This window comes from Primulina huaijiensis, chromosome 9, assembly GCF_012295235.1.
Source record: "Primulina huaijiensis isolate GDHJ02 chromosome 9, ASM1229523v2, whole genome shotgun sequence".
Classification (NCBI taxonomy): domain Eukaryota; kingdom Viridiplantae; phylum Streptophyta; class Magnoliopsida; order Lamiales; family Gesneriaceae; genus Primulina; species Primulina huaijiensis.
Window position 1 is genome coordinate 21,625,431 of NC_133314.1, and position 25,327 is coordinate 21,650,757.

General features: G+C 37.2%; 4 protein-coding genes, 1 long non-coding RNA gene and 1 other non-coding gene across 11 annotated transcripts; 3 read left to right on the plus strand and 3 right to left on the minus strand.

Annotated features, from left to right (window-relative positions):
* Nucleotides 1–270: 270 nt before the first annotated feature.
* On the plus strand, nt 271–4,774 carry LOC140984603 (microtubule-associated protein TORTIFOLIA1-like). Its single transcript, XM_073452146.1, has 6 exons — nt 271–1,200; nt 2,044–2,235; nt 2,535–2,637; nt 2,733–3,265; nt 3,339–4,220; nt 4,331–4,774. Exons 1-6 carry the CDS (start codon nt 505–507, stop codon nt 4,523–4,525), a joined length of 2,601 nt encoding a protein of 866 aa, XP_073308247.1. The 5' UTR covers nt 271–504; the 3' UTR covers nt 4,526–4,774.
* Nucleotides 4,775–8,129: 3,355 nt separating this feature from the next.
* LOC140985461 (small nucleolar RNA R21) lies at nt 8,130–8,206 on the minus strand. The gene has a single exon (XR_012176780.1). It is a non-coding gene; the product is annotated as a small nucleolar RNA R21 (small nucleolar RNA).
* A 1,110-nt stretch (nt 8,207–9,316) lies between these two features.
* On the plus strand, nt 9,317–12,285 carry LOC140984232 (uncharacterized). Of its 3 annotated transcripts, XR_012176584.1 has the most exons (4): nt 9,317–10,957; nt 11,112–11,218; nt 11,903–11,992; nt 12,072–12,285. It is a non-coding gene; the product is annotated as an uncharacterized lncRNA (long non-coding RNA). The 3 variants fall into 3 exon arrangements; XR_012176585.1 differs by having other exon boundaries at nt 9,325–10,961; nt 11,112–11,992; XR_012176583.1 differs by having other exon boundaries at nt 9,327–10,957; nt 11,112–11,992.
* A 490-nt stretch (nt 12,286–12,775) lies between these two features.
* LOC140985262 (fatty acid desaturase 4-like 2, chloroplastic) lies at nt 12,776–14,102 on the minus strand. The gene has a single exon (XM_073453058.1). It carries the CDS (start codon nt 13,829–13,831, stop codon nt 12,938–12,940), a length of 894 nt encoding a protein of 297 aa, XP_073309159.1. The 5' UTR covers nt 13,832–14,102; the 3' UTR covers nt 12,776–12,937.
* A 1,225-nt stretch (nt 14,103–15,327) lies between these two features.
* On the plus strand, nt 15,328–18,911 carry LOC140984583 (uncharacterized). The gene is made up of 7 exons (XM_073452113.1): nt 15,328–15,765; nt 16,245–16,385; nt 16,481–16,840; nt 17,224–17,469; nt 17,899–17,991; nt 18,152–18,352; nt 18,495–18,911. The coding sequence occupies exons 1-7, from the start codon at nt 15,424–15,426 to the stop codon at nt 18,708–18,710; spliced, it is 1,599 nt and encodes a 532-aa protein (XP_073308214.1). The 5' UTR covers nt 15,328–15,423; the 3' UTR covers nt 18,711–18,911.
* A 129-nt stretch (nt 18,912–19,040) lies between these two features.
* On the minus strand, nt 19,041–24,727 carry LOC140984584 (protein FATTY ACID EXPORT 5-like). Of its 4 annotated transcripts, none has more exons than XM_073452115.1 (4): nt 24,590–24,727; nt 24,252–24,465; nt 19,691–19,778; nt 19,041–19,330 (listed from the first exon to the last, which is right to left on the minus strand). In XM_073452115.1, exons 2-4 carry the CDS (start codon nt 24,448–24,450, stop codon nt 19,258–19,260), a joined length of 360 nt encoding a protein of 119 aa, XP_073308216.1. In that variant the 5' UTR covers nt 24,451–24,465; nt 24,590–24,727; the 3' UTR covers nt 19,041–19,257. The 4 variants fall into 4 exon arrangements, with proteins under 4 accessions (XP_073308216.1, XP_073308218.1, XP_073308217.1 ...); XM_073452117.1 differs by having other exon boundaries at nt 24,252–24,452; nt 24,590–24,685; XM_073452116.1 differs by having other exon boundaries at nt 24,618–24,637.
* Between the last annotated feature and the right edge of the window lie 600 nt (nt 24,728–25,327).

Below are 25,327 nucleotides of genomic sequence, written 5' to 3' on the forward strand. Positions count from 1 at the left end.
TTTTTGGGTCCTAAAATTCAAAATTTCCATGTGCACTCTTCTGATTATTCAGCCACAACATGCCAGTTTACTGCATTCATTAATGACTTGATTATGCTCTAATAAAGAATTACCATCCTATTGGAATCAGATCTGAACTTTTACATATTTCCCAATTCTTGAAAAATTAAAAAAAAAGTCAGAAAAAATAAAAGAAGATAATTTATATAAGTAAATTAAAATTGGATTACTTGATTGAAATGAAAAATGAGGAATTTGATCCACTTTTAGTCACAGATCTGACTGAGCTATCCAGGTGTCCAGCAGCTGCTCTCATTTTTGCTTTCAATTTTAGTAACCACCATTGATACCATCCCCTCCCTTCCTTGATTCTCATCCTTCCCTTCAAGTATATTGCATTTTCAATTCAAAAGGTTTCAAATTTACCTCACCTGTTCCTCTTAAATTCAATAAATCTTGAATTTTTGCGTTGTTTAGTTACTCTTGTGCTGCAAAAATTCAAAAATGAGCTCGCAAAGATCTTCAAAACCCACGAAACCTCCTAACCAAACAACCCCTTCGAGATCTTCATCTGCTTCTTCCTCATCTTCGTTGTCGTCCCATCTGGCCATGGTTGAATTGAAGCAGAGAATCCTTACTTCCCTCTCTAAACTAGCCGACCGAGACACCCAGCAGATCGCTGTTGAAGATCTTGAGAAGATCATAAATGGACTCTCAAGTGACGGCATTTCAATGCTACTCAACTGCCTTTACGACGCCTCCAATGACCCCAAGCCTGCTGTCAAGAAGGAAGGTCTCCGCCTCCTCGCCGTGCTATGTGCCGTCCACACCGACCCTGCCGCGACCCACCTCACCAAAATCATTGCCCACATCGTGAAAAAGCTCAAGGACTCTGATTCACAGGTCAGGGACGCGTGTCGTGATGCCATTGGTTCTCTGGCAGGGTTGTACCTGAAGGGCGGTAATGGTGGGGACGGAGTTGTTTCTCTGTTTGTGAAGCCTTTGTTTGAAGTGATGAATGAGAATAACAAAACTGCCCAAGGCGCCGCTGCTATGTGTTTGGCTAAAATGATTGAAAGCGCCGCTGACCCGCCTTTGGTTACGTTCCAGAAACTTTGTCCTAGGGTTTGCAAGCACTTGAATAGTCTGAATTTCCTGGCTAAAGCTTCACTATTGCAAGTGGTTTCGAGTTTGTCCCAGGTTTGGTCCCCAATGATGATGGATTGATCTGCTTAGTTGATGTTTGATATCTTATTTAATTCGCCTTTTGAATTCATTACTACTTGGAAACTTTGTTTTTGATGTTAATCGAGATTTATGAGAAAAGCTTGCTGAAGTTTTACTGTATCTTAAGCTATTTCTGATTATTTATTCTACTTTTTGTAATATGTTTGATAACACCAAAGTGAGAGACTAGATCAATCAAAAGCTATATTTGATTATTTATTCTACTTTTTGTGTATATGTGATAACACCATAGTGAGAGTAGATCGACCGAATATGGAATATTTGTCGTATTGGTTTCCACTGTTTTACTTTGTGCTTACACGTTTGAGGCAAAACTCCTAGAGCGTGAATGCGTGATGAACTTGGTACTAGACAATGTTGTATTACATTGCTTTAACAAATCACTTTAGCCAGGATAATTTTGATTTGCCCTAAAAAGTAGAATCCATCCTTCTCTATGTTTTATTTGTGTCTATGTGGTTTCCAAAAGTCTGGCTGTACTGAAGCATGTGAACCACCACAGAAACAAGTGATGTCGGTACTTCAAGTATTTATTCACCACCCTTACCCTTGTCAAGGTCAATAAGGGTTCCCAATTGTCATCATATCACTTTACATATCTGGCATCTTATCATATGCTAGGAGAATGATCTTTCCGTGGATGAATTTCAACGCGCAATATTTCTTCCACTCATTTTGATTTAGTCTGTTCAGGTTATTACATTTCTGGATTTCTGCAATACTGGACAATAACATGAAGATGTCAGTTAATATTCTTCTGTGGTGATAGTATACATGTTCTTTATGTTGTTGCAGGTTGGAGCTATCACACCTCAAAGTGTAGAATCCTTGCTTCCAAGCATTCACGAGTGTCTTGGCAGTTCAGATTGGGCCACTAGAAAGGCTGCAGCTGAGGCGTTAATTTCCTTATCTTCTAACACGAGTAACATAACACCTGAAGGAGCTGCTTCCACATTGAATGTGCTCGAGTCTTGTCGATTTGACAAGGTATTCATGCATCAAATAGTCTTATATCTATCCAAACTACTATACATCAAAACAGTATGATATATTTCTGAACCATCTTTGACTTTTTATCTTGTATGAATTTCTGGCATCAATGCAAAGATACTAGTTTATATAACAGTTGGGTAAGGTATCTTTTCATACGTGATTCTCCACTTCTAAAATGATGTTTGATTTTCTTAAATGGCGATTTTAGGTGGGAATTTCCGTCAGTTGGGGATGTATTACTTCTAGTATTATTGGTAACCTAACCAACTATTACAATGCCAACTTTTCCTTAGATTAAACCTGCAAGAGAGAGTATGACCGAGGCTTTGCTGATATGGAAGAAAATTGCTGGGAAAGGAGATGGATCTTCAGATGATAATAAAGCTTCATCTCATGGTAGGCATTTGATAAAAAAAACTTCATCATTTAATATATCATTCAGTTGGAATTTTTCTCTTCACAAGTTCCATATTAAAATGCTCAATATTCAGAGGGTGAGGCTACCGACCCATCAGATAGAAACGATCTTACAAGTCTCGGTGTTAAAGGAAGCGAAAATTCTGTAAAGGAAAACAACATTTCTGACAAGACTGTAGGGATACTAAAGAAGAAAGCCCCAGCATTGACTGACAAAGAACTTAACCCTGAATTCTTCCAGAAACTAGAAACTAGAGGTTCGGGTGAGTTACCTGTAGAAGTGATTGTCTCTCGCCGATGTATTAAAGTTTCAAATTCACAAAATGAGGAAGAGTCAGAATCATATGATACGGATCTGAATGGGAACGCTGGGCTCAACTTACAGGCTGGTGAAATCAGAAGGAAATATGGAAGCATGGAAAGGGGTATTGTTGGTGAGCATGATAATTCTTCTAATCAGCGAGAGTCATCCAATGTTTGTCCTGATTTTTCCAGAAATTCAGGTCAATCTGAGGGATTTAGGAGTACTAAAGGAAATTGGTTGGTAATTCAGAGACAATTGTTACAACTGGAGAGGCAACAAGCTCATCTAATGAATATGTTGCAGGTTTCTTTATTTTATTTGCATTTAGATCTTGATTCCTGAATTGGCATTTATGAATGTTTCTTTTCCATTGCAGGATTTTATGGGTGGGTCTCATGATAGCATGGTGACCTTAGAAAACAGAGTGCGAGGTCTTGAGAGAGTTGTTGAAGACATGGCACGAGATTTGTCTGTATCCTCAGGCAGAAGGAGCAGCAGTTCTGTGGTAGGATTTGAGGGATCTTCAAACAGGTCTCTCAGCAGATACAATGGCTTTCCTGACTATTCCAGTGGAAAACTTGGAAGAGATAACGATGGGCGCGGTCACTTTGGAGAGAGGTTTACTGCATTTGATAATGTTTCTTCCGGACTGAAAGGTAGGGGCTCCTCTTGGAGATCTGATGTATCAGATTCTTGGGAATTCCCCACATACGGTAAAAATGGCCAAATTGGCTCAAGGAGAGCTGCTGGAAGTGGTCCGACAGATTTTAGAAATTCTAAAACAGAAAATGAGGCTGATCAGGCTGGTAGCCGGAGAGCTTGGGAAAACGGAGCAGGGCCTGTTAGATTTGGTGAAGGACCTTCTGCAAGAAGTGTTTGGCAAGCTTCAAAGGATGAAGCAACCTTGGAAGCTATTCGAGTTGCTGGTGAAGACAATGGAGTTACACGTGGTGCTCGAGTGGCTATACCAGAAATGACAGCTGAAGCACTAGGAGGCGATCGTCCAGTGCAAGAACGTGATCCAATTTGGACGTCTTGGAGCAATGCAATGGATGCTCTTCGTGTTGGCGATGTAGATTCAGCTTTTGTCGAGGTTTTATCTACTGGAGATGACCTTTTACTAGTAAAACTCATGGACAAATCAGGCCCTGTGATTGACCAACTCTCAAATGAGGTGGCCAGTGAAGTTCTGCATGCTGTTTCACAGTTTCTGTTGGAGCAGAACTTGTTTGAAATGTGCTTATATTGGATTCAACAGGTATAACTTCTGTTTCAATGTTGGTATTTAAAATTTGGTTTTTTCATGCGACTTTATTTGACAGTGGTAAAGGATAAGTCTATTGATTCTGTTCTGCTTCCTTAACTTAGTTGGCAGACATTGTCTTGGAAAATGGTCAAGATATTCCTGGCATTCCGATGGAAGTGAAAATGGAGATTTTGCAGAATTTGCAAGAATGTAATTCAGTAGACCTGCCTGAGGACTGGGAAGGCTCGTCAACAGACCAATTGCTACTGCAGTTGGCATCTGCCTGGGAAATTGATCTGCGAAACTTGAGTAAATAGCCGTCATAATTCCTTTTTGCTTGATGATGGTGTCTGGAGTTGACGTTTGATACACATTTTATATTTACACACCCTAGCTCAAATGCCTGGAGTGCATTGTTAAATATTGCAGTTGCATCAATCTTGAAATGGATGTAGATAATTTTGCCAGAGTGCATTATTTGTTTACAAATTCTCTGAGATATTAACAGAATTGTGTGCTGATGCTTCGATCGTTTTCATTCAATCAATTCATTGTATGTTTTTATGCATCTGGAGCTAGTGATTATGTATGTTAAAATGCCAATACTCTAAGAGCATAAAAAAAAGGAGAATTGATGATGGTGCTTATAGTGCCATAAGAACCATGTAACTTGATTTTTTGTTTTTTTTTGTATCTTTGCAGAATATATTACTTCATTTTTTAATTTATTTTTTGAATGGAAAAAACATTCATTCATTAACCAACAAAATCACCCAAGTCATGTTTTACAGCAGTGCTAAAAAGGGTTTTTTTTAAAAAATTTTATAAATAAATAAAACAATTGTAAAAATGTGGCAAGTTGTAAAAGTTTGTAAAAGTAGTACAATCCGGGACTTACTGTCCCGGATTCAAATTTTTTATTTTTATTTTTTTTTTTAACTTTTTTTAAAAAAAATAAAAGGGATATCGGCGATTGATTGTGCAAAACCGTCGCTATTGGCGACTGTTTTAACAAACACCGTCGCTATTTGCGACGGTTTTACCAAAAACCGTCGCTAAGGCACGGATTCAAATAATCCGTGACAGTCTGCCACGGATTCTGAGTCCGTGGCAGAAAATCACGGATTCAATATCCGTGACCTATTAACCCGTGACCTTCTTTCTGCCTATTTAAATGCAGTGATGCTCTTCATTTTATCACCGAAGCCGAGCAACTTAGGAGCAAAATTATTTCATTCGATCACCGAGCATCGAACATTCTTTCCAGCACCGGTCTTCAGACTTTTCTATTTTATTATTAGCGTTAGTTTTCTGTATTTTTCAGAATATTAAGAGGTAACTTTTTTTTGTTTAGTATTTTATATTGTTCATTCATTATACCAGTTTTAAGTTTTAAGTAATAACAATAGTTATAATATTAATTGTATTATTGGAATTGTAATACTGTAATTTACAATTTTTGGAATAATAATAATTATACTTAATTTAATTATAATAATTATATTTACGTGATATAATAATAAAAACTATACTTAATTTAATCTTAGTAGTTTTAAGTAATAATAATAATAACTATATTTAATTTAATTACAATAATTATTGTATTTATTGTAATATTATATCACGTAAATATAATTATTGTAATTATTGTAGATATAATATTACATAAAGTAAATATAATTATTGTAATTAAACTAAGTATAGTTAGTAAATATTGTAGATATAATATTATATCACGTAAATTAAATATAACTATTGTAATTAGTGTAGATATAATATTATATCACGTAAATATAATTATTATAATTAAATTAAGTATAATTATTATTATTCCAAAAATTGTAAATTACAGTATTACAATTCCAATAATACAATTAATATTATAACTATTTTTATTAGTTAAAACTTAAAACTGGTATAATGAACGAACAATATAAAATACTAAACAAAAAAAAAGTTACCTCTTAATATTCTGAAAAATGCAGAAGACTTACGTTAATAATTAAATAGAAAAGTCTGAAGACCGGTGCTGGAAAGAATGTTCGATGCTCTGTGATCGAAAGAAATAATTTTGCTCGACTTCGGTGATAAAATGAAGAGCATCACCGCATTTAAATAGGCAGAAAGAAGGTCACGGGTTAATGGGTCACGGATATTGAATCCGTGGTTTTCTGCCATGGACTCAGAATCCGTGGCAGACTGTCACGGAATATTTGAATCCGTGCCTTAGCGACGGTTTTACCATATTTGAATCCGTGCCTTAGCGACGATTTTTGGTAAAACCGTCGCAAATGGCGACGGTTTTTGTTTAAACCGTCGTCAATAGCGACGATGTTTGTTAAAACAGTCGCCAATCGCGACGGATTTTGTTAAACCGTCGCCAATAACAACGATTTTGCACAATCAATCGCCGATATCCCTTTTATTTTTTTTAAAAAAATTAAAAAAAATAATTAAAAAATTGAATCCGGGACAATAAGTCCCGGATTGTACTACTTTACAAACTTTTACAACTTGCCACATTTTTACAATTGTTTTATTAATTTATAATATTTTAAAAAAAAACCGTGCTAAAAAATAAAGGACGTAATTCATAAAACACTGTGGAGCACTTAGATAGAATCCATGAGATGTCAGTCTGTGCGCTACTTGATTTCCATCTCTTGGACAAAAACGAACGTCTCAATGAATTAGTTGCAAGCATCCCTAAGAGAATGAATACCATACAATCATGTGTAAACCTTAAGCATCAGAATTAGGGGTGAGTACGGTACGGTATACGGTACCATTAGGGGTGAGTACGGTACGGTATATCGTACTGAACTATGGTACCGTATACCGTACCGTAAATATCGGTATGGAATTTTTCCATACCGATATCGATATCGGAAATTCGGTATACCGCATATTCGGTATACCGAATTTTCGATATGAAAAAGTTCATACCGGAGACCGTACCGACACTGAAAATTTTGTCGGTATACCGATAATGTATACCGACAATTTTTCGATATACCGAACTTAAATTTTAAAAAAAATAATAAAAAAATTATTTTCGATATTTCGGTATATACCCAAAAAAAAAATAATTATGTACCGATACCGAAAATTTTCGGTATATCGATTTTTTCGGTAATTTCGGTATTTTTTCAGTACGATATTTCGGTATTTCGATATTTCGATATATTTTCCCAGCCCTAATCAGAATACCAATCTTCTTCAACTCTCACCAACCTTGGCAAACAACGTAGAAAATTACGGACGGTAAAGATTAATCAAACACAAAAATTCTTGTAAGACGATCTCATTAATCAAATTTGATGAGATAAATCTTCTATTTGAGTTGTCCATTAAAAATATTACTTTTATACCCAAAAAAAAAAATAAAATTTGGAGATGACATTGGAAGGATAGATTCTATATTAGACCATATAAACTTCTACCGTGTATTATCAACCATCGGATTCCCTAGACTGGGATAAGTTCTCCAGTGTAGAACGAAGGTACACGAAAGACAGATCAATCACTATGTCATACCATCAACCTAATCCAGATTATCAATAGAATTACTTAACAAGATTAGGTCGATCAAGGAGACTCGCAAGCAATAATTTCACAGGAAATCATCGATTTCCATGGAAGTTTACTCCACACTTAACTTGTACAAACGAAACTCATTAATGATGAAAAAGGTTTTCCACATCCCTCAGAACCATTTTCACATCACGAATTCAGTCTACTTTTAACGATAAAATTATGTCAAGAAACATCACTGGGATGTGGTAATTTCAAATATCAGAAGTTAACATGAACAAATTTCTGGAAATAATCTAGCACAGTATTTTTGCCGTATGCTGCAAAAGATTGCATTTTTTACCAACAGAAACATAGATATTGAGGGGGTGGGGGCGTGGGGAAGAGAATCCCTCGGAATAATAATATCATCATCGATATCAGGCCACTACTTTTGATTTATCATGACGTTCTTCACAGGGATTTTCGAAATAAAAGATTAAAAAAAATGGAATCGCTTGAGATAATTAACCCTAATTGACGCAAAAGTACCCATCTAAACGACGGCTTCAAGACGCAGGAAGAGCGAAAAATCGGTATACACACTATATATACACGAGGAGAATGGGCCGGGTAGTTTATCACATGGTGGGCTTCTGACTTACGTGAATTAGTGGGCCTCATCGAGTCAACAATACAAGAATTTATCTTTTTGTATTTTTTTATTAAAAAATAATAATAATAAGCTGCAACTTGCAACCCATTTCACATATTTTTTGGCTTCTTGATAATTGCTTTTTTCATTATTTAATAAAATAAATTTCAATTTAATACGAATTTTTTTTAATAAAAACCCCCTTTCTAAAAAATACGCTTTTAACTTAAATATTTTTTCTATCAAAATAGAGATTATTTCTTATTTGTGGAATCCAATTAGTTTTAACTTTTCACCAGCTTTTATAAAAAATTTGTTACAAATATTTATTGGTTATTTATATCCACCTATTTTATGTATTTGAGAGTTATTTTCTTTATTAAGTATAAAAACTATAATATGTTAAGAAAAATAAGTATAAAATACATCACGTTAGGAAAAATTAATATCAAATACATAAAATATATAAGAGGTGAATGTATATTACCCTATATTTAGTTATATCTAACATTTGTATCTTTTTATGGCGTATCTAAGGGTGTTTACGTTTCTATTAACCGTCCGAACCGCATTGATTCGATTATGTTCGATTTTTAGTTTTTTCGGATATTTAGTTTTTGGTTCGATTCGGTTTTAGCTTGGTTAACCAAAAACTGATTTTTTCTTTTTAAAAATTTTAATTCATTTTGTAGTTTTAAAATAATTTTTAGTGCTAATTATTTTTACGAGGAAGTATAAGGAGAAATTTGTAAAATATCTTTAATCAACTGAAAAATTGTAAAATAATTTTGATCATCTGTTTATCTAAGAAAATAATAGTCTCAAGAATATGAAGTTTAAAAAACAAAATACCGGAAGTATAATAGGATCCGCAAGAATAAACCGACGAACGAAAAATTCTCACTTACGTACTATGAAGCGAGTTTCTCCTTCACCGATATATTCTGTAGCTGATCCAACCATCACCGTTCCATAATGAGGCGAAGACCCGGAATCGGTGGTCTGCAGAACGCCACCACCGCCAGGGTTCCCTACATCTATTTATCTATAATGATACGTTGCTCGTATGGAATATATTTTGTTTTAATTTTGTGATGTGATTAACTCTAGGATCAATATCGACAGCTGGGAGAAAATGTGGCAAAACTGCGGACCGATCTAATGAAAGAACAGCTCGCTACTTGTGCAATCCACCAGCCTTCTTACGTGTGTTTTCACTTGTGCAATCCATCAAAATCTACATTTGATTTTGATGGTATGCTTGTTATGAGTTCACGTCAAGATGTGAACTTGCATTTACTTGTGCAATCCACCAATTGCTACATTTACTTTTATGTTAATTGGAAATATACTCCCTTCTTGGTTTCTGTATATCTATATATCTTATCAATCCTTTTATTTGAATTTTAAGTTTTCAAGTGTTAGTTACGTATTTCTTTTCAAGATCTTTCCTCAGTTGGAATACTTACTTTGAATCAATGAGGCTACACTTCATCTGGACGCTTATGATATTACATTATTTGTATTAGAATAATGAAGCTACGCTTCATCTGAACACTTGTGTACCTTTCTGCTTGATGGAAATTTTATAGCTCATGTTGTCACTGTCAGTACTTTCACTTGTCTGTCCTAGATCTTATTAGAATATTATTTGGGATGAACTTCTTACCAGTATCAAGAAACCGTCAATTTTACAGCGGAGAACAGTGTATGGCATGTACCATTTGTTATAAATCATTTTCTCACTCAGTGAAAGTTTACATTTGGAAAACGTTTCGTTGCATCCCCCTACCTTCTTTTTGCTATATTGTTTGTCTGATTCATACTTCTATAATTTGGAATTTGGTATTTTCTCTCTTTATGTCTGATAAAACTAATCTCTTTAATTATCTAGTCAGGGGTGCAAATTGTTGATATTTGTCTGGCTACTAGACCTCTCAATGGTGGTTTGATCAGCTTGGAAGAATTATGCAATGTGCTAGGTCAAAGAAGGAAGAGTTCTCGTGAGGCTGTTTCTCAGGATGACTGTTTGCGAGCAATTAGTAAACTGAAGGTAATGTGGAAGTTTTCCAGTATAACATAAAGTCTTGTAGGAAAAAAAAGTCCTGCAGTGAAGACAGGAGAACCTTTAAATTGCTTTATTTGCTACTGTGTACTAACGAACTAATGCATGAGAAATTTTTATTGAGTTTCAGAATAAAGCTTAAAGTTTTTGTAGTCTGATGTGGTTGCTAGTTTGGCATGATACTTCGAGATTTGCATATTCTAACGTACAACAACCTGAGACTCAAATCTTTTGCCCATATTTTAGTTGGAGGATACAACGATCTTAACATATTTGGTGAGATTTGGGTCATGTGATTAGCTGACCAATTGGATAAAGTTTGAATCTTTGAATTAATGACCATTATGTCATTATCCTGACCTGGGTGAGGGAGAGAATGTTGAGATTTCTTGCCTTAATGTTGCCCTAATAAAGTATTTATTTATGTTGTGTAGTTAAACGTTCCTCCTCCTGGATCACGGGTTTGTTCTATCAATTGCTAAGATTGTTCCGGTATTTACTGCATGGATTAATTATGTAGGTTAGATCAATTGTGATACCTTATACTCTCTCCCGCTTTCTCTCTCTCTCTCTCTCACACACACACAATCTGACCCTTTAATTTAACATATATCCAATATCACTTGCATTTGGACCGTGTTGTTCACAGATATTTCTATTGTGTTTCCAGGTTCTTGGTAATGGTTTTGAGGTGATGTCTCTGGATAAAAAGAAGCTTGTTAGGTCTGTTCCTACAGAGTTGAATAAAGACCACAATGAAATTTAGAGCTTGCTCAGGTTAGTCCTAGACTCCTAGTTATTTCCCATGTCAAGCTCTTGAATATGGTTGCTCACATTTGGACATCTTAATTTTTTCAATGTTTTTCGAGGAAAAAAACTATTTAATTGCTCCATGAAAACTAAATGATCTTGAAGCAATTTGATTTGTGTGCTTTCTAATATCAATCTTTCAATTCGTGCTTCTCTATGGAATTGAACATGTATCACAATATAGTTATCAAAATAAATAAATAATGAACTTCAGGTCATGGTTTAACCCTTGATACAAGCCGAAACAAAATTTGGGACAGATTCTAAGCATTGTTTTTTAGGCATAGAACTTAAAGATGAACGTTAATAAATTCTCATATTCAAAACTGGCCCATCATCGATACAAGGAAGTCTGGAGGTGTCCGTAATACTAATCTTCACAGTTTCAATATAGGTTGGAACCTATAATTGGATTTACGTTGGCTACTGATTTCAGTAGGTCCACAATATAAAAGGGGAGGTATCTTAGGGGTTTCCTGGGCCATGGCTCCGATTGGCTGTACCCTCCTTGCCTCTCGGCCTCCTCTTCATAATGATGCAATTTATTTAGCAATATCCTCTTCTTGGACCGACATTTATATCATAATTATTACCCTGAAACTTTTTCCTTTGTTCTTAAAATGATTAGTTGCCTTGCTTTGTTTGTTTTAGGGTCTAGGCTTTGTGCCAGTTGATGAGGTACAAAGACGACTCAATTGGTCATCAGGACGTGCAACTGATGCCCTTGAAACTTTACTAGAAGTATGTCATATATTCTTCATCAACATGCATATGCTTTAGAATTTGAACGAGTGCTAATCGATTCAGTTTGGTAACACAGGAAGGTCTAGCTATGATTGATGATGGCCACAAGGATGGCAGACGTAGATATTGGTTTCCATTTGTATCATCTGTATCTTCCTTTGCAGTTATGGATGATGTCTAATATTTCTTCGACTTCTTGTTGACCCTGAGTGTTACATTGTATATTAAATTTAGTGTCGGGCGAACTTATTTTTGGGGTCTCGTTCCATTAAAAAAAATTAAAATGTGGTTTCTTGTGACCTTTTTTCCTCTGGAAAGTCAACCATTCGTAAGTTGGGTTTATTGAGATATTGATGGAATATGCCTCCATACCCCTATGCAGCTGGAGCATGATTCGTGGGAATATTCAGCATGATAAAATGTTTGAACTTGTCATGTGGCCCTAGTTAACAGGAACATTTGAATGGTGGTGTAGTTTTGAACCGTCTGGAGACTTTGATGTGACATGAATAAATGTATCCTATATTGTGCGAAACAAACTAACATAGATTTTTGAGATTGTTCTATATTTACAATTTCGGGGCATGCGACAGATTATTTATATATAAAATCTATTTTTTTTTTTTTTTGGTTCTAGAGAGATTCCCACTTGACACATTATTAAAGTTGAAAACTAGTAAGATTGTATATCAACGTACAAGTTAGATGATAGTAGTATAAAATTTGCAAATTATGCTGGCAAGACTTGGTTTAATTTAAGTGATAAAAGTTGAGGGATAAGCGAGGTTGAAACCTTGCATTAGAATTTCGTTAAAATATACAATATGATCAACTATAATTAACGTGTAATTGATATGGTACAACAAAAAAATTGAGTAATCCAATCTGTTCTTCATACACAAAAATAATATAAAATGAATATTTGAACAATGGAGTCCGAAGTTATGGAGCCAAAGATGTAGTTTCTGCTTCTTTGGGGACATCAGAGTTGGGTTCAGTCCATGATCTTGGCCTGACCCCGAACTTGAAGAAAATCGCCATTTCCAGCGCCTCAAATAACCTCGACTCATCCAAAATCTCATTCCAAATCCCACTCACTATGCAATAGTTGTTGTTATATGGTGTGCGGTGGTGCGCCGCGTGTTGCGACCTCGATACCAGCACTCCGGCGTCTTGCAGTGCCACCACCAACGGCGGGAGTTTGCTCTTAGTGCTATGAGCCCACGCGTGAAACTGCTGACTGAACATAATGCAGCCCGAGCACACAGAGACGAACCCCATTATTGTCGGATCGTCGCAGATGAAATTTATTGGGAGGACAGTGAAAATCGTGCCTTTGGCCAGCGAGTGTAAGTTGTTGGCGAACTGTCGACGTGTGATAACCCAAGGCCACTTGTGGTGACCCTGAAATCCTTCAATTTGTACGCCGAAGACTGGAGTTCCGCTGCTGCCATAGTTGTCAATGCCCCAGTGGTATACGCCGGAGGCGAGATCAGCGAGCACGTAGCCAATCAAGCCGGCTAAGATGGGCTCGAGCCAAATGTGGGAAGCCTCAGCAGCAAATACTGATTTCGCCAGAGAAATCAACACAGTGGTGCAACCGCCTGCCACCCATGCACGCTGAGGCCACGTAGATTTCAAAGTCGGGTCATTTAGCACCGGGGAGCCGCGGGTTGTGAGCTTGGGTTCGAGTTCCAAGTTACCCGAAAGGTGGTTCTTGGGCGGCGCCATGGCAGAACAATGAATTAGTCTGTTAGGAAGGGAAATTCGATGGCGACTTCTGGCACCATATACAAGTTTATTAAGAGTTGGATTCCGCTGAAATACAACATCCATTGAAATAATTAGTGTGATCAAGAAAGCGAGTACAGAGCCAAATATATGAATGTAGCAATCACAAAGGAAAGTTCGGAAATGACAACAAAGAATCGGTGGCTGAAATTGGGATTGGCCTGGCTGTTTTGGGATGTGGCTTAGTTTCCTGTTGCGTGGGGCAATAGCAGTCGTATACACTTTGTGAGATTTACAATGTTCGTTTCATTTTCAAAGCTTTAGTGGTAAAAATAGCGCTTGGGGAAGGTGACGTAGAATCACGTATTCATAGAGGACAAGTTGACCCTGGAATTCGCTAGAATAACGCGTGCAAGTTATCATTATTCTTTTTTTAACTTGAAAAGTTGTTTTTTTTAATCGGGAGAGTGGATTTTTAGAATTGGATATCGCTATCTCGCCCCAAACTTAAATTTGAAACATGTAAATTCTTGTGTTATCTTAAAAAAAAGATATATGCGATAAGCTCGATTCTAGGTAAGAGTTATATTGATATCTATATACATTATATGATATGATATTAGAAAAATATTTTTATAAAACTATTAAATGAGAAAGACTTACATGAAAAATCAAATCAATTTTTTTATTAGTTTTTTCCTATTAATTTTAATAATAAATAAAATAAATTGAATGGTTAATTGTTTTACTTTCTCTCATAACTTCTATTTTATTTGAGTATCTACATAACTGTATATTATCAAATAGTACTTAATTATAAGAATAATGACATGATAATTTGTTTGCATTTATAAAGTTAATCCATACGCATATGTAGTGACAATTATATTCACAAAATATTATCAAACATTAACTAAACAAATACGATTAATTTGATCGAAAATATATTATATTTTGAGTTCATTTACTTATGTACTTTTTTTTAGTAAATTGACCTCATTACTAGAAAAAAATTTGTATGTGCATATGATGAATATGATTATCTTATGTAACATTGTTTATTTTGTTGTTGTTCAAATGTAACCAAATAATGGTTGGTTGAATCAAATAAATATGTGTAAATTTGAGTTGAAAGAATGTAAACAAAATAATTCGTTGTAGATATTTATTTAACTAATATGTCAATTAATTGGGTTATAATGAAATAATTATAAGTTAATTAAGAGAATATATGCATTAATTATGTTGATTTATGACTGTTTGTTATTATTAATGTGAACGTGAGTCAAACGAATTAATTTATAATAATTTGGATAATATTAAATTTCTCTTCAGTTGTCTTTGTATTATATATGTTTACTATTTAATTTACACTATATATATATATATATACATATAATTATTTTAACTAATTTTAATTGTTCAATTTTGAAAATATATGTGAAAATTGTTTTCTATATTATTTTTATTTTAAAAAATCTTAATTTTTTAAAATAATTTATTATTAAATTAATAGGTAATGACTATAAATATTAAACCAAAAATTAATATTAATCATGATCTAAATTTTATAACCATTGTCTGTCCTGTAAAAATCCCAGCTGATCACCTGTCAAGAAGGGGAACTAGAGGACTTCGTTCCTCGCAACCCCAATCAATCTTTGAAATCCTTTAATCATCTCTCTGTTCCTTCCGCCATGATACTTGGGTTCAAGATCAGCATCAAAACCCATCATATATTAATGATATTGATGACTATTTTCATCATTTCTGGTGTATACACCCGAGAAGCACAAGCCTATAAAGCAATCTTTCGTCCTAAAGATTTACTGCCTCTGCTTCCTAGACAAGTTTCCTGGCCTATTCTAAATGCTCTCAATAACGAGGCGGACCTTTTGCCTGCTTTTGTTGGAGCTGCCACTGCTGGTAACGCTCCCCAACTAGAGTGGAAAGGTGCTTGCTTTTACAACAACTCTGCTTGGTTGGAGTTTCACAACAAAAGTGAAAGTAAATTCGGGGGCGGTACTCTTCATATTAAGGTGATTGGATGCAGCTTTATTGTCTTCTATCGATCGATTTCGAGGTAGTTAGGATTATTGAAGGGAGTTTTGGAGGTTTGGGCATTTGGGATTTCTTATTTTATGTTTCGGATTGGTTTATTTGTTTGCTTTGAACTATTTCTCGAAGGACTTTCGTATTAAAGGCTGATTTTCTTAAGTTCTTTTTGTTTGACTATTTCTTCGGTTATTGAGGAAAATTTCATAGTGTAAGTTCGGGACCTTTGTAAATTATGGTTCCTTTGAAACTATTTTTGCTGAAAATCTGGAAAAGTGGCTTTCGGTTACTCCTCCTACAGATTACTTTAATGTTAACTAGGGTGACGTACAAAGGTAAAATACAAAACCTGTTGAAAGTTTCAATTGCAGCTAAATGCCTTTTTAATGTCCATCTTCCTGTCAGTTAAGATTATTTCTCGATTACGGATGAAAAGAAAAAAAAAGATGATTTATTGATTCAGGTAAGCAATGCTCATAGTTGGACGTGCATGGATCTTTATATCTTTGCAACTCCTTATCAAGTTACATGGGATTATTACTTTTTATCTCGAGAGCACACCCTCGAATTCAAAGAGTGGGAATCAGAAGCTGAGTTTGAATATGTAAGTTCAAGCTTATTTTAACGAGAACCATACTTCTTTGTTTTAGAGCAAGTTTTTTTTCATACTAAATAAGGATGGATCCCCTTAAAAATCAGGTAAAAAATAGAGGGGTATCGATCTTTCTCATGCAAGCAGGGATGTTAGGAACCCTTCGCGCTCTATGGGAAGTGTTCCCTTTGTTCACCAGATGGGGGGAGAGTTCTAATGTTGCATTTCTTAAAAAGCACATGGATGCTACTTTTGACGAACGCCCCGAACCGTGGGTCACTAACATTACTGTTGAGGATATCCAGTCTGGAGATTTCCTTGTATTATCGAAAATCCGAGGTCTGTGGGGTGGTTTTGAGACATTAGAAAAGTGGGTAACTGGATCATATGCGGGTCATTCTGCGGTCTGTCTAAGGGACTCTGATGGAAAGCTATGGGTTGCAGAATCAGGAAACGAGAATGAGAAGGTGATGATTTAACTGGTACTGGAATTTTCTGGTGTTAGATTCTTGTGAAATCCAGGCTACTTTTTGTTGGTTTTGAATGATTTCCCTTAGTTCTTCAGATTTGCATTATTTCAGATATATTTCTCTATCTGTGCTGGGGTGAGTCGTTAAGAGACACATCCTATTGTCTCCTTGTAATGTTGTTGTTACACGTCTTTAAAATTAATTTGATGACCGACGGTCTAATCTAATAGACATAACCTGCATGGAACATATGTAGCTATTGGTTCTTGATCCTAAGTTATTGAGAGTTGAAACAGCTATTGGTGTCGACTTGGTGACACATCATTTCTTTCTCTGTCTTTTCACTTGTATACCGTTTTTAATTTCATTTTACTTTTTAGGGGGAAGATGTTATTGCTATCTTACCATGGGATGAATGGTGGGAATTTGAACTCACAAAAGATGATGCCAATCCACATATAGCGTTACTTCCCTTGCATCCAGAACTCCGTGAAAAGTTCAACGAAAGTGCTGCCTGGGAATACGCACAAAGCATGTCAGGAAATCCTTATGGTTATCACAATTTGATATTTAGCTGGATAGATACAGTTAGTGGGAATTACCCAAAACCTTTGGATGCTCACCTGGTACTGCTTTTTTGTCCTTCGAGAGTTTTTCTTCCATCCCTCCAAATTTTCAGGTTCCAATATGCTACAATACAAAATAAATCCTGATTGGGAGATGTATTACCTATTTTTTTTTAAATGATTATATGAAATTTATAAAAGGAAAGAAAGAAAGAAAGAAAGAAAGAAAGAAAGAAAGAAGCAGCCAGCCAGCCAGCCAGCCAGCCAGCCATCATGAACAGATCATACCACTGAACTCAATGTCTTACAAATTTACAATCACTGATGCTGCTGGTTGGTTATGTCACCATCTATACCTGCAGATGCTGTATCACCCTTTGGATTGATGAGATGTTTTTGCCTCTTTATCTTATTTTATTTTTTAAGGCCCTTAGAAATGTGAGCTTATATTTTTGCTTCTTATTCATCTTTTTTTTATATAAATCACAGGTGGCTTCTTTTATGACTGTTTGGACACAAATGCGACCGTCATACGCCAGTAACTTGTGGATTGAAGCATTGAACAAACGTCTTGGAACTGAGGTTTCATTATTATACACATTTTATTTATCAAATATGTACGCATTTTGAAGGACCTATAAACTTGATCTGGGCGGATTGAAGGAAATTCTTCGAAATAGTTGCATTGCCACCGAATAACATTCAATTGGATACTAAAGATGGTATACTTTTGTCCTTGCAGAACTGTACACTTTCTGAAATTCTCGTGGAAGTTGAGAAGCGTGGTTCATCTTTTGGTGAATTGTTGGCTGTTCCAGAACAAGATGATTGGGTTTATGCAGATGGGAAGTCAACATCATGTGTTGCTTTTGTCTTCGAATTATACAAGGCAGCAGGGCTGTTTGGTAACCTTTCGAGCTCTATTCAAGTCACTGAGTTCACTGTAAGTAAAGATTTTAAAGTATTCTGTGTTCCAATTTATTGTTGTTTTATGTTACTTTCTTGATATAAAAGAATCGACAACTCTCCTATCTTTAAATATGTTCAGCAAACAATAACACTTTCTCGACTTTCTGTCACTGCAGATAAAAGATGCTTACTCACTCAAGTTTTTTGAAAATAACATGAGCCATTTACCTAAATGGTGTAACGATGGGGACACAGTAAAGCTCCCCTTCTGTCAAATTCGAGGAAAATATCGAATGGAATTACCGGGATACAACACGGTGGAACCTTATCCTCACATGAATGAAAGGTGCCCTTCGATGCCTAAAGATTATTACAGACCAGCTGGCTGCTGATAGACTATCCTACCTATAAATCCCAGGCTATATCGTACAGCTCTTACATACTAGTAGGTTGTAAACCTTTTTTATATCATTGTATACATCTTGTATATTTCGGAAATAACATGTATGTTGAAAACATCAAACGCAGATTCAATCATCTGTACTTACTGTCTGCTCAAGAAAATAGAATTGTAGATTTTATACTTTACAGTACGCCAGAGGTTAACTGACACCAAGTCGCATCCATTAGTAATCTCCAAATGGTGATTTTTTTTCCCTGCTAGAGGAGACTGAAAATTTTGAAGATCTCGATTAAGTAAAATAGTAGCAAAGTTGAGTCCAAATAGGAAGATTGCGAACAATTTGATTAGCTGAATTACACCTCGGGCAAAGCAGCATTCAAACAATTTTAGCAGAGTTTGAGAGAAGTTACATTTCTAGATCAGCAGAGGCGATTCAAGAACTTTGAAGGGGCAATTTTGTTTACAACTCTAAAGTAGCATGTTTTCTATCTGTAAATATATTGTTGAAACTATATGGCAATAAATCCTCGATTCCATTAGTCCTTCTTGGGTGGGATATGGTTCCCACCAGTCGTAATCTTGTAAAGATAAAATCCAGTCATGACAAAGCTGCAAACAAGAAAATACGCGACAAAATCAGTTCATTTCGAGCATAGTTGCCTCATGCAATTGGCATAATCAACAAATAAGTAAGCATGAATACCCTGAGAAGTTTTAAAGCAAAAAAACCTGCAAAAGCAGAGGAAAACCAGAAAAGTTGGACATTCCCCAACCTTATCTCCAGTTGACAATTTGACATTAATAATTGAATAAGTAGATAACAAATTAACTTAAGAAACTTTACATCTAGTGAAACATTTGAATATTATAGCAGTTTTATGTAACAGACGCCAAGAAGCAATATGATTCAACTCAGTCTTTGTTTATGGAAACCAGGCGCATTGGTACATTTTAAATCTTTTCAGTTACCTGAGACCAGCAACAATACCAGCAGGCATTATCTTGGAAGTTTGCATGTATCGCTGTCCCATGACCCATGTTAGCACGGCAGCAATAACTGTTAAAGGCAATCCCAAATCAAATAGATTTATTACATAACTCGCAATCAGAAGCACGACACCACATGATTTTAACAGAAAAGGAACGTTCTTTTCACGGTTAGTCATTTTACATATTGATAAAGAGATTCGTGGTAAGAAGAGGCAGTGAGACGTAAGAAATTTAAGATACCTAAAAAAGGTTATCAAGTCACGGCTTCACGCCAACAAGAGTAATAGAAGAACAGTACGATGATAAGTGGCGTAACCAATTGATAGAAATTACAGGGTATTCTAATTGTACAGTGAATGCTTGTTTGCTGGAAACAGATGTTTCAAGTGCATAGGTCATTTACAAGGTGAAGTTTAGCATTGGAAAAGGTTTTGTATATGTAAACGAGCTCTGATTATCACCAAGATCATTGATGTGAAATCAATAGCTGAATTTTTTCAGCTATGAAAGATACGGATCTGGATATTTATTGGTACTTGCTATATTGCCAATACAGAACATCTTGATCAAATTACCATTTGAATCGCAACAAGAGATCAGAATAATAACTCCGTTCCATTCACAACACCGGTGGATGTAAAGTAACAACTCTTAAGTTGCAAAATCATTTTTGGATCAGTTCAATCATTGAATCAAATATTTATTTTATAGATGGTTATATACAAGCTAAATGCCGACTGCCAATAGTTTCTCAATTATCGTACACATTACAGCCAGTTCAAAGACCACACAACTCCTCATCCCACTGGTTTTTCTCCAAAATAAGATATTGGTTTGATGCTATCCTGGTGAAATGGACGAGCCGGGTCGAGTGCTCCACCGGATCTGCTATCAAGATAATGAAGGGAATAAGAGCAAGGGAGAGTATATCTGTGATGAAGATATATCTCTGTAATATGGCTCCAGCTGTAACCTGCACACAAGGAAATGAACTCGTGAATGGGCGCCGGAGGGATGTCCGGTGTGGCCACTCCGATGCTTAAGTCAGCAGGTGTAAAAGAGGAAGCTCTTTAGAGAAAATATTGATGCTGGTATGAATAGGTGTATGCACCTGTGTTTAATGTAGAATGAACCTGATATTTATAGTAGGAGATGTGATGATGACCTCGTTCTGCGTGCTACCTACTAATTATAGTAGGACGGCTATATTCTGACATGTCAAATCTCATACTGGTCACATCCAGCCCATCTGATTTTGTCAACCCATCGGCCTGGTGTCAGAGATGGGACAGTCGCTCACATCCTATTCTGCTAGTGTACTCGAGTGCGGTCCTCATATCGAGGTGGCCCGGTTAAAATGCCTACCGGGGGCTTATATAAGAGCCCGGGCGTCTGGTTGCCCGGGGAGTAGAGCCCGGGCTTGCACCTGCCTGGCTTCAGAAGAATCCATCCTACAGATTGACCTTGATTTGGGAATCCATCTGATATCCCGGGTCATCCATGACCCGGGCTCTTATAGGGGTATCATGGTTATCCTGATATTTTTTGTGCACTGGTACGGGCACAAGGCTAAATGCAAGTGAGAAATTCAGTCACCAAGCAACATCACAACAAAAATAATGAGTCGAATACCAGAAATACGACAGAAACTAATGGCAACGTAGAGGCGAAATTATTATCAAGGCCAAAAGTTCCCGACATAAAATATTGTCAATATAATAGGGTAATGAAACAACTGAAATTTAAATCCTTTAATCTATACAGTACAATAAGGTGGAAATTCACAACATAGAGAAATATACTTTGTCTCATTGCAAGCTACCACAAAAAGGTTTGATACCCCTGTAAGAGCCCGGGTCATGGATGACCCGGGATATCAGATGGATTCCCAAATCAGGGTCAATCTGCAGGATGGATTCTTCTGAAGCCGGGCAGGTGCAAGCCCGGGCTCTACTCCCAGGGCAACCAGACGCCCGGGCTCTTATATAAGCCCCCGGTAGGCATTCTAACCGGGCCACCTCGATATGAGCACCGCACTCGAGTACACTAGCAGAATAGGATGTGGGCGACTGTCCCATCTCTGACACCAGGCCGATGGGTTGACAAAATCAGATGGGCTGGATGTGACCAGTATGAGATTTGACATGTCAGAATATAGCGCCCTACTATAATTAGTAGGTAGCAAGCAGAACGAGGTCATCATCACATCTCCTACTATAAATATCAGGTTCATTCTACATTAAACACAAGTGCACACACCTATTCATACCAGCAGCAATATTTTCTCTAAAGAGCTTCCTCTTTTACACCTGCTGATTTAAGCATCGGAGTGGCCACGCTGGACACCCCTCCGACGCCCATTCACGAGTTCATTTCATTGTGTGCAGGTTACAGCTGGAGCCATATTAGAGAGATATATCTACTTGCTCTTATTCCCTTCATTATCTTGATAGCAGATCCGGTGGAGCACTCGACCCGCCTCCTCCATTTCACCAGGATCGCATCATTGGCGCCGTCTGTGGGAATTTGAGCTCAAGACATAGATATGGTTTCCATTAAAAAATAAGCCCAACTCTGCTTGGCAAACATACAAGTCCGACCAGCTCGGCACTCAGATCTTATATGTGGATTTCATATGGGATCAAAGCTCAGCAGCTATCCCGGATTGGCATGAAGAGCATTTGCTATGTACTCAGTAGCATACAGCTATATTAGTCACCTAATTTAGCTCAACCAGAGAAGTTTCACTCTATCGGAAATGAATTCAGATTCAGTATTTCCAGGTTAGTGATTTGGTTTTTAATAACACTAATACAGCAGGAAAAGCAAAATCTTGAAAGTCCGGGAGACATGAGGCCCCGGCACCATATTTTAAGTCCGGGAGATTTGAGGCCCCGACACATTATCTTAAGCCCGGGAGGTATGAGGCCCTGGTACATTCTTCAAAGTCCGGGAGATATAATGCCCCGGCATATTATTTAAAGTCCGGGAGGTATCAGGCCCCGGCATATTGTCTTAAGCCCAGGGTTCTCAAACCTGGCTCGGGGATCCGCACCTCGACCATTCCCAAGTCCCGGGACATGTTCCCCGGCCCAAGGCTCCGCACCTTGGTTATTTATAAGCCCAAGGTTCTCAAACCTGGCTCGGGGCTCCGCACCTCGACCATTCCCAAGTCCCGGGACATGTTCCCCGGCCCAAGGCTCCTTACCTTGGTTATTTATAAGCCCAGGGTTATCAAACCTGGCTCGGGGCTCCACACCTCGACCATTCCCAAGTCACGGGACATGTTCCCCGGCCCAAGCCTCCGCACCTTGGTTATTTGTAAGCCCAGGGTTCTCAAACCTGGCCCGGGGCTCCGCACCTCGACCATTTCCAAGTCCCGGGGCATGGTCCCCGGCCCAAGGCTCCGCACCCTGGATCTTTATAAGTCCAGGGGTCCGTACCCTGGCTCAGGGCTCCGTACCTCGACCATTCATGAAGGCCAGGGCTCCGCACCCTGGTTATCTTTTAAGTCCAGGGATCCGTACCCTGGCTCGGGGCTCCATACCTCGATCATTTCGAGCCCTGGAGACACGAGGCCCCGACATCTTATCTCAAGTCCATGAGACACGAGACTCCGGCTACTCATCCCATCTCTGGGAGACATGAAGCCCCGATGCTTTTATAAAACCAGATTGATCATTTCTTTGGGAATCCAAGCATGACTAATCGGGACAGCGAGTATGACTCTAGCCCGACTATTTAAGGGATGTGTGATGATACCCCTGTAAGAGCCCGGGTCATGGATGACCCGGGATATCAGATGGATTCCCAAATCAGGGTCAATCTGCAGGGTGGATCCGGGCAGGTGCAAGCCCGGGCTCTACTCCCCGGGCAACCAGACGCCCGGACTCTTATATAAGCCCCCGGTAGGCATTCTAACCGGGCCACCTCGATATGAGCACCGCACTCGAGTACACTAGCAGAATAAGATGTGGGCGACTGTCCCATCTCTGACACTTGACAAAATCAGATGGGCTGGATGTGACCAGTATGAGATTTGACATGTCAGAATATAGCGCCCTACTATAATTAGTAGGTAGCACGCAGAACGAGGTCATCATCACATCTCCTATTATAAATATCAGGTTCATTCTACATTAAACACAGGTGCACACACCTATTCATACCAGCAGCAATATTTTCTCTACAGAGCTTCCTCTTTTACACCTGCTGACTTAAGCATCGGAGTGACCACCCTGGACACCCCTCCGACGCCCATTCACGAGTTCATTTCATTGTGTGCAGGTTACAGCTGAAGCCATATTAGAGAGATATATCTACTTGCTCTTATTCCTTTCATTATCTTGATAGCAGATCCGGTGGAGCACTCGACCCGGCTCATCCATTTCACCAAGATCGCATCAAAGTTCATCAAGAATTTGTGTGTGCGGACAAATCCAAACACGGTTGTAAAACAACATTAATTTCTACGTGTGTGTACACTGATTATCAAAGGAACTGTAAATCCGTAAAAAGGAAAAAGAAAATCTAAGCATACCCGTTTCAAGAATCAAGGCCAAGTAAGAATTTTTGCGCTTATTGAATGCTTGGAGGCTGAGGTAACCAGCCATGATAAGAAACAGACCAGTCCCGCAGCCACCAGCCAGCGACGCTACGCTGCCTTTTTTGGCATATCCTATGACGCCACCACACACCAGAAGCAGCCCATATGGGATCGTGAAGCAAAAGTCATGCATTTCTGATTTCCAAATCTGGATCATTGGAGAATACCGCAGTCAATACGAAAAATAAAATGGGAAAAAAAGAATGGTAAATATTTGTGATAAATTTTTGTGCAGCAAACAAAGATGCTCAAAAGGAAATGGCGTGTGCTACCGTTGGGTCGACGCTCTGCTGGTCAAACTTCGGAGTGTAAAACTTCCGGAGTGTAATTAGCGATGACAGTGGGACGGTGCGTGCCCCAATTCTCGTTTTCTTTCCCTCCGTTTATCGGATTTATCATTCTCATCCTCGAGCTACGCGAGTTAAAACCATCACATCAAATATATATTGAATTAATTAAAAAAATTAAATATATATAAATAATAATATTACTTAACCAATATAAATTTTTGTAATTCATTATTTTAATAAACAAAAAAATAAAATCATATAATTTTCATGAAATGATGACTTGGATGAAATTTAAATGCTATGAATTTGAGTTTTTTTATTTAATTATTAGGAAAAAAATCATTAAATATTAATATCGAGATCTCGAGACAAGATAACATTTTTATATTCATCCTCGAATTGAAAAATCCACAAACCCTATCATCCCTAAGTGTAATCTTGTAAATAAGCAATGTCGTCGTGAGCACCACAGGCCTCACATCAGGTTTAGTTTAATGGTATGATAACAAATAATTATTACCTCTAAGCATGTAATTTAATAATAAATTGAAATATATGAATGCATATAATTATTTTGAACTTTAATTACTATAAAGTTTAGCTAAATATTAAAGTATTATATCTTTGCATCAAACAATATCTAATGGTAATTATCATTAAAAAAAAATATAATAAATTGGATAATAAAAATATAATAATGGAAATAGTTACCAAAGATTA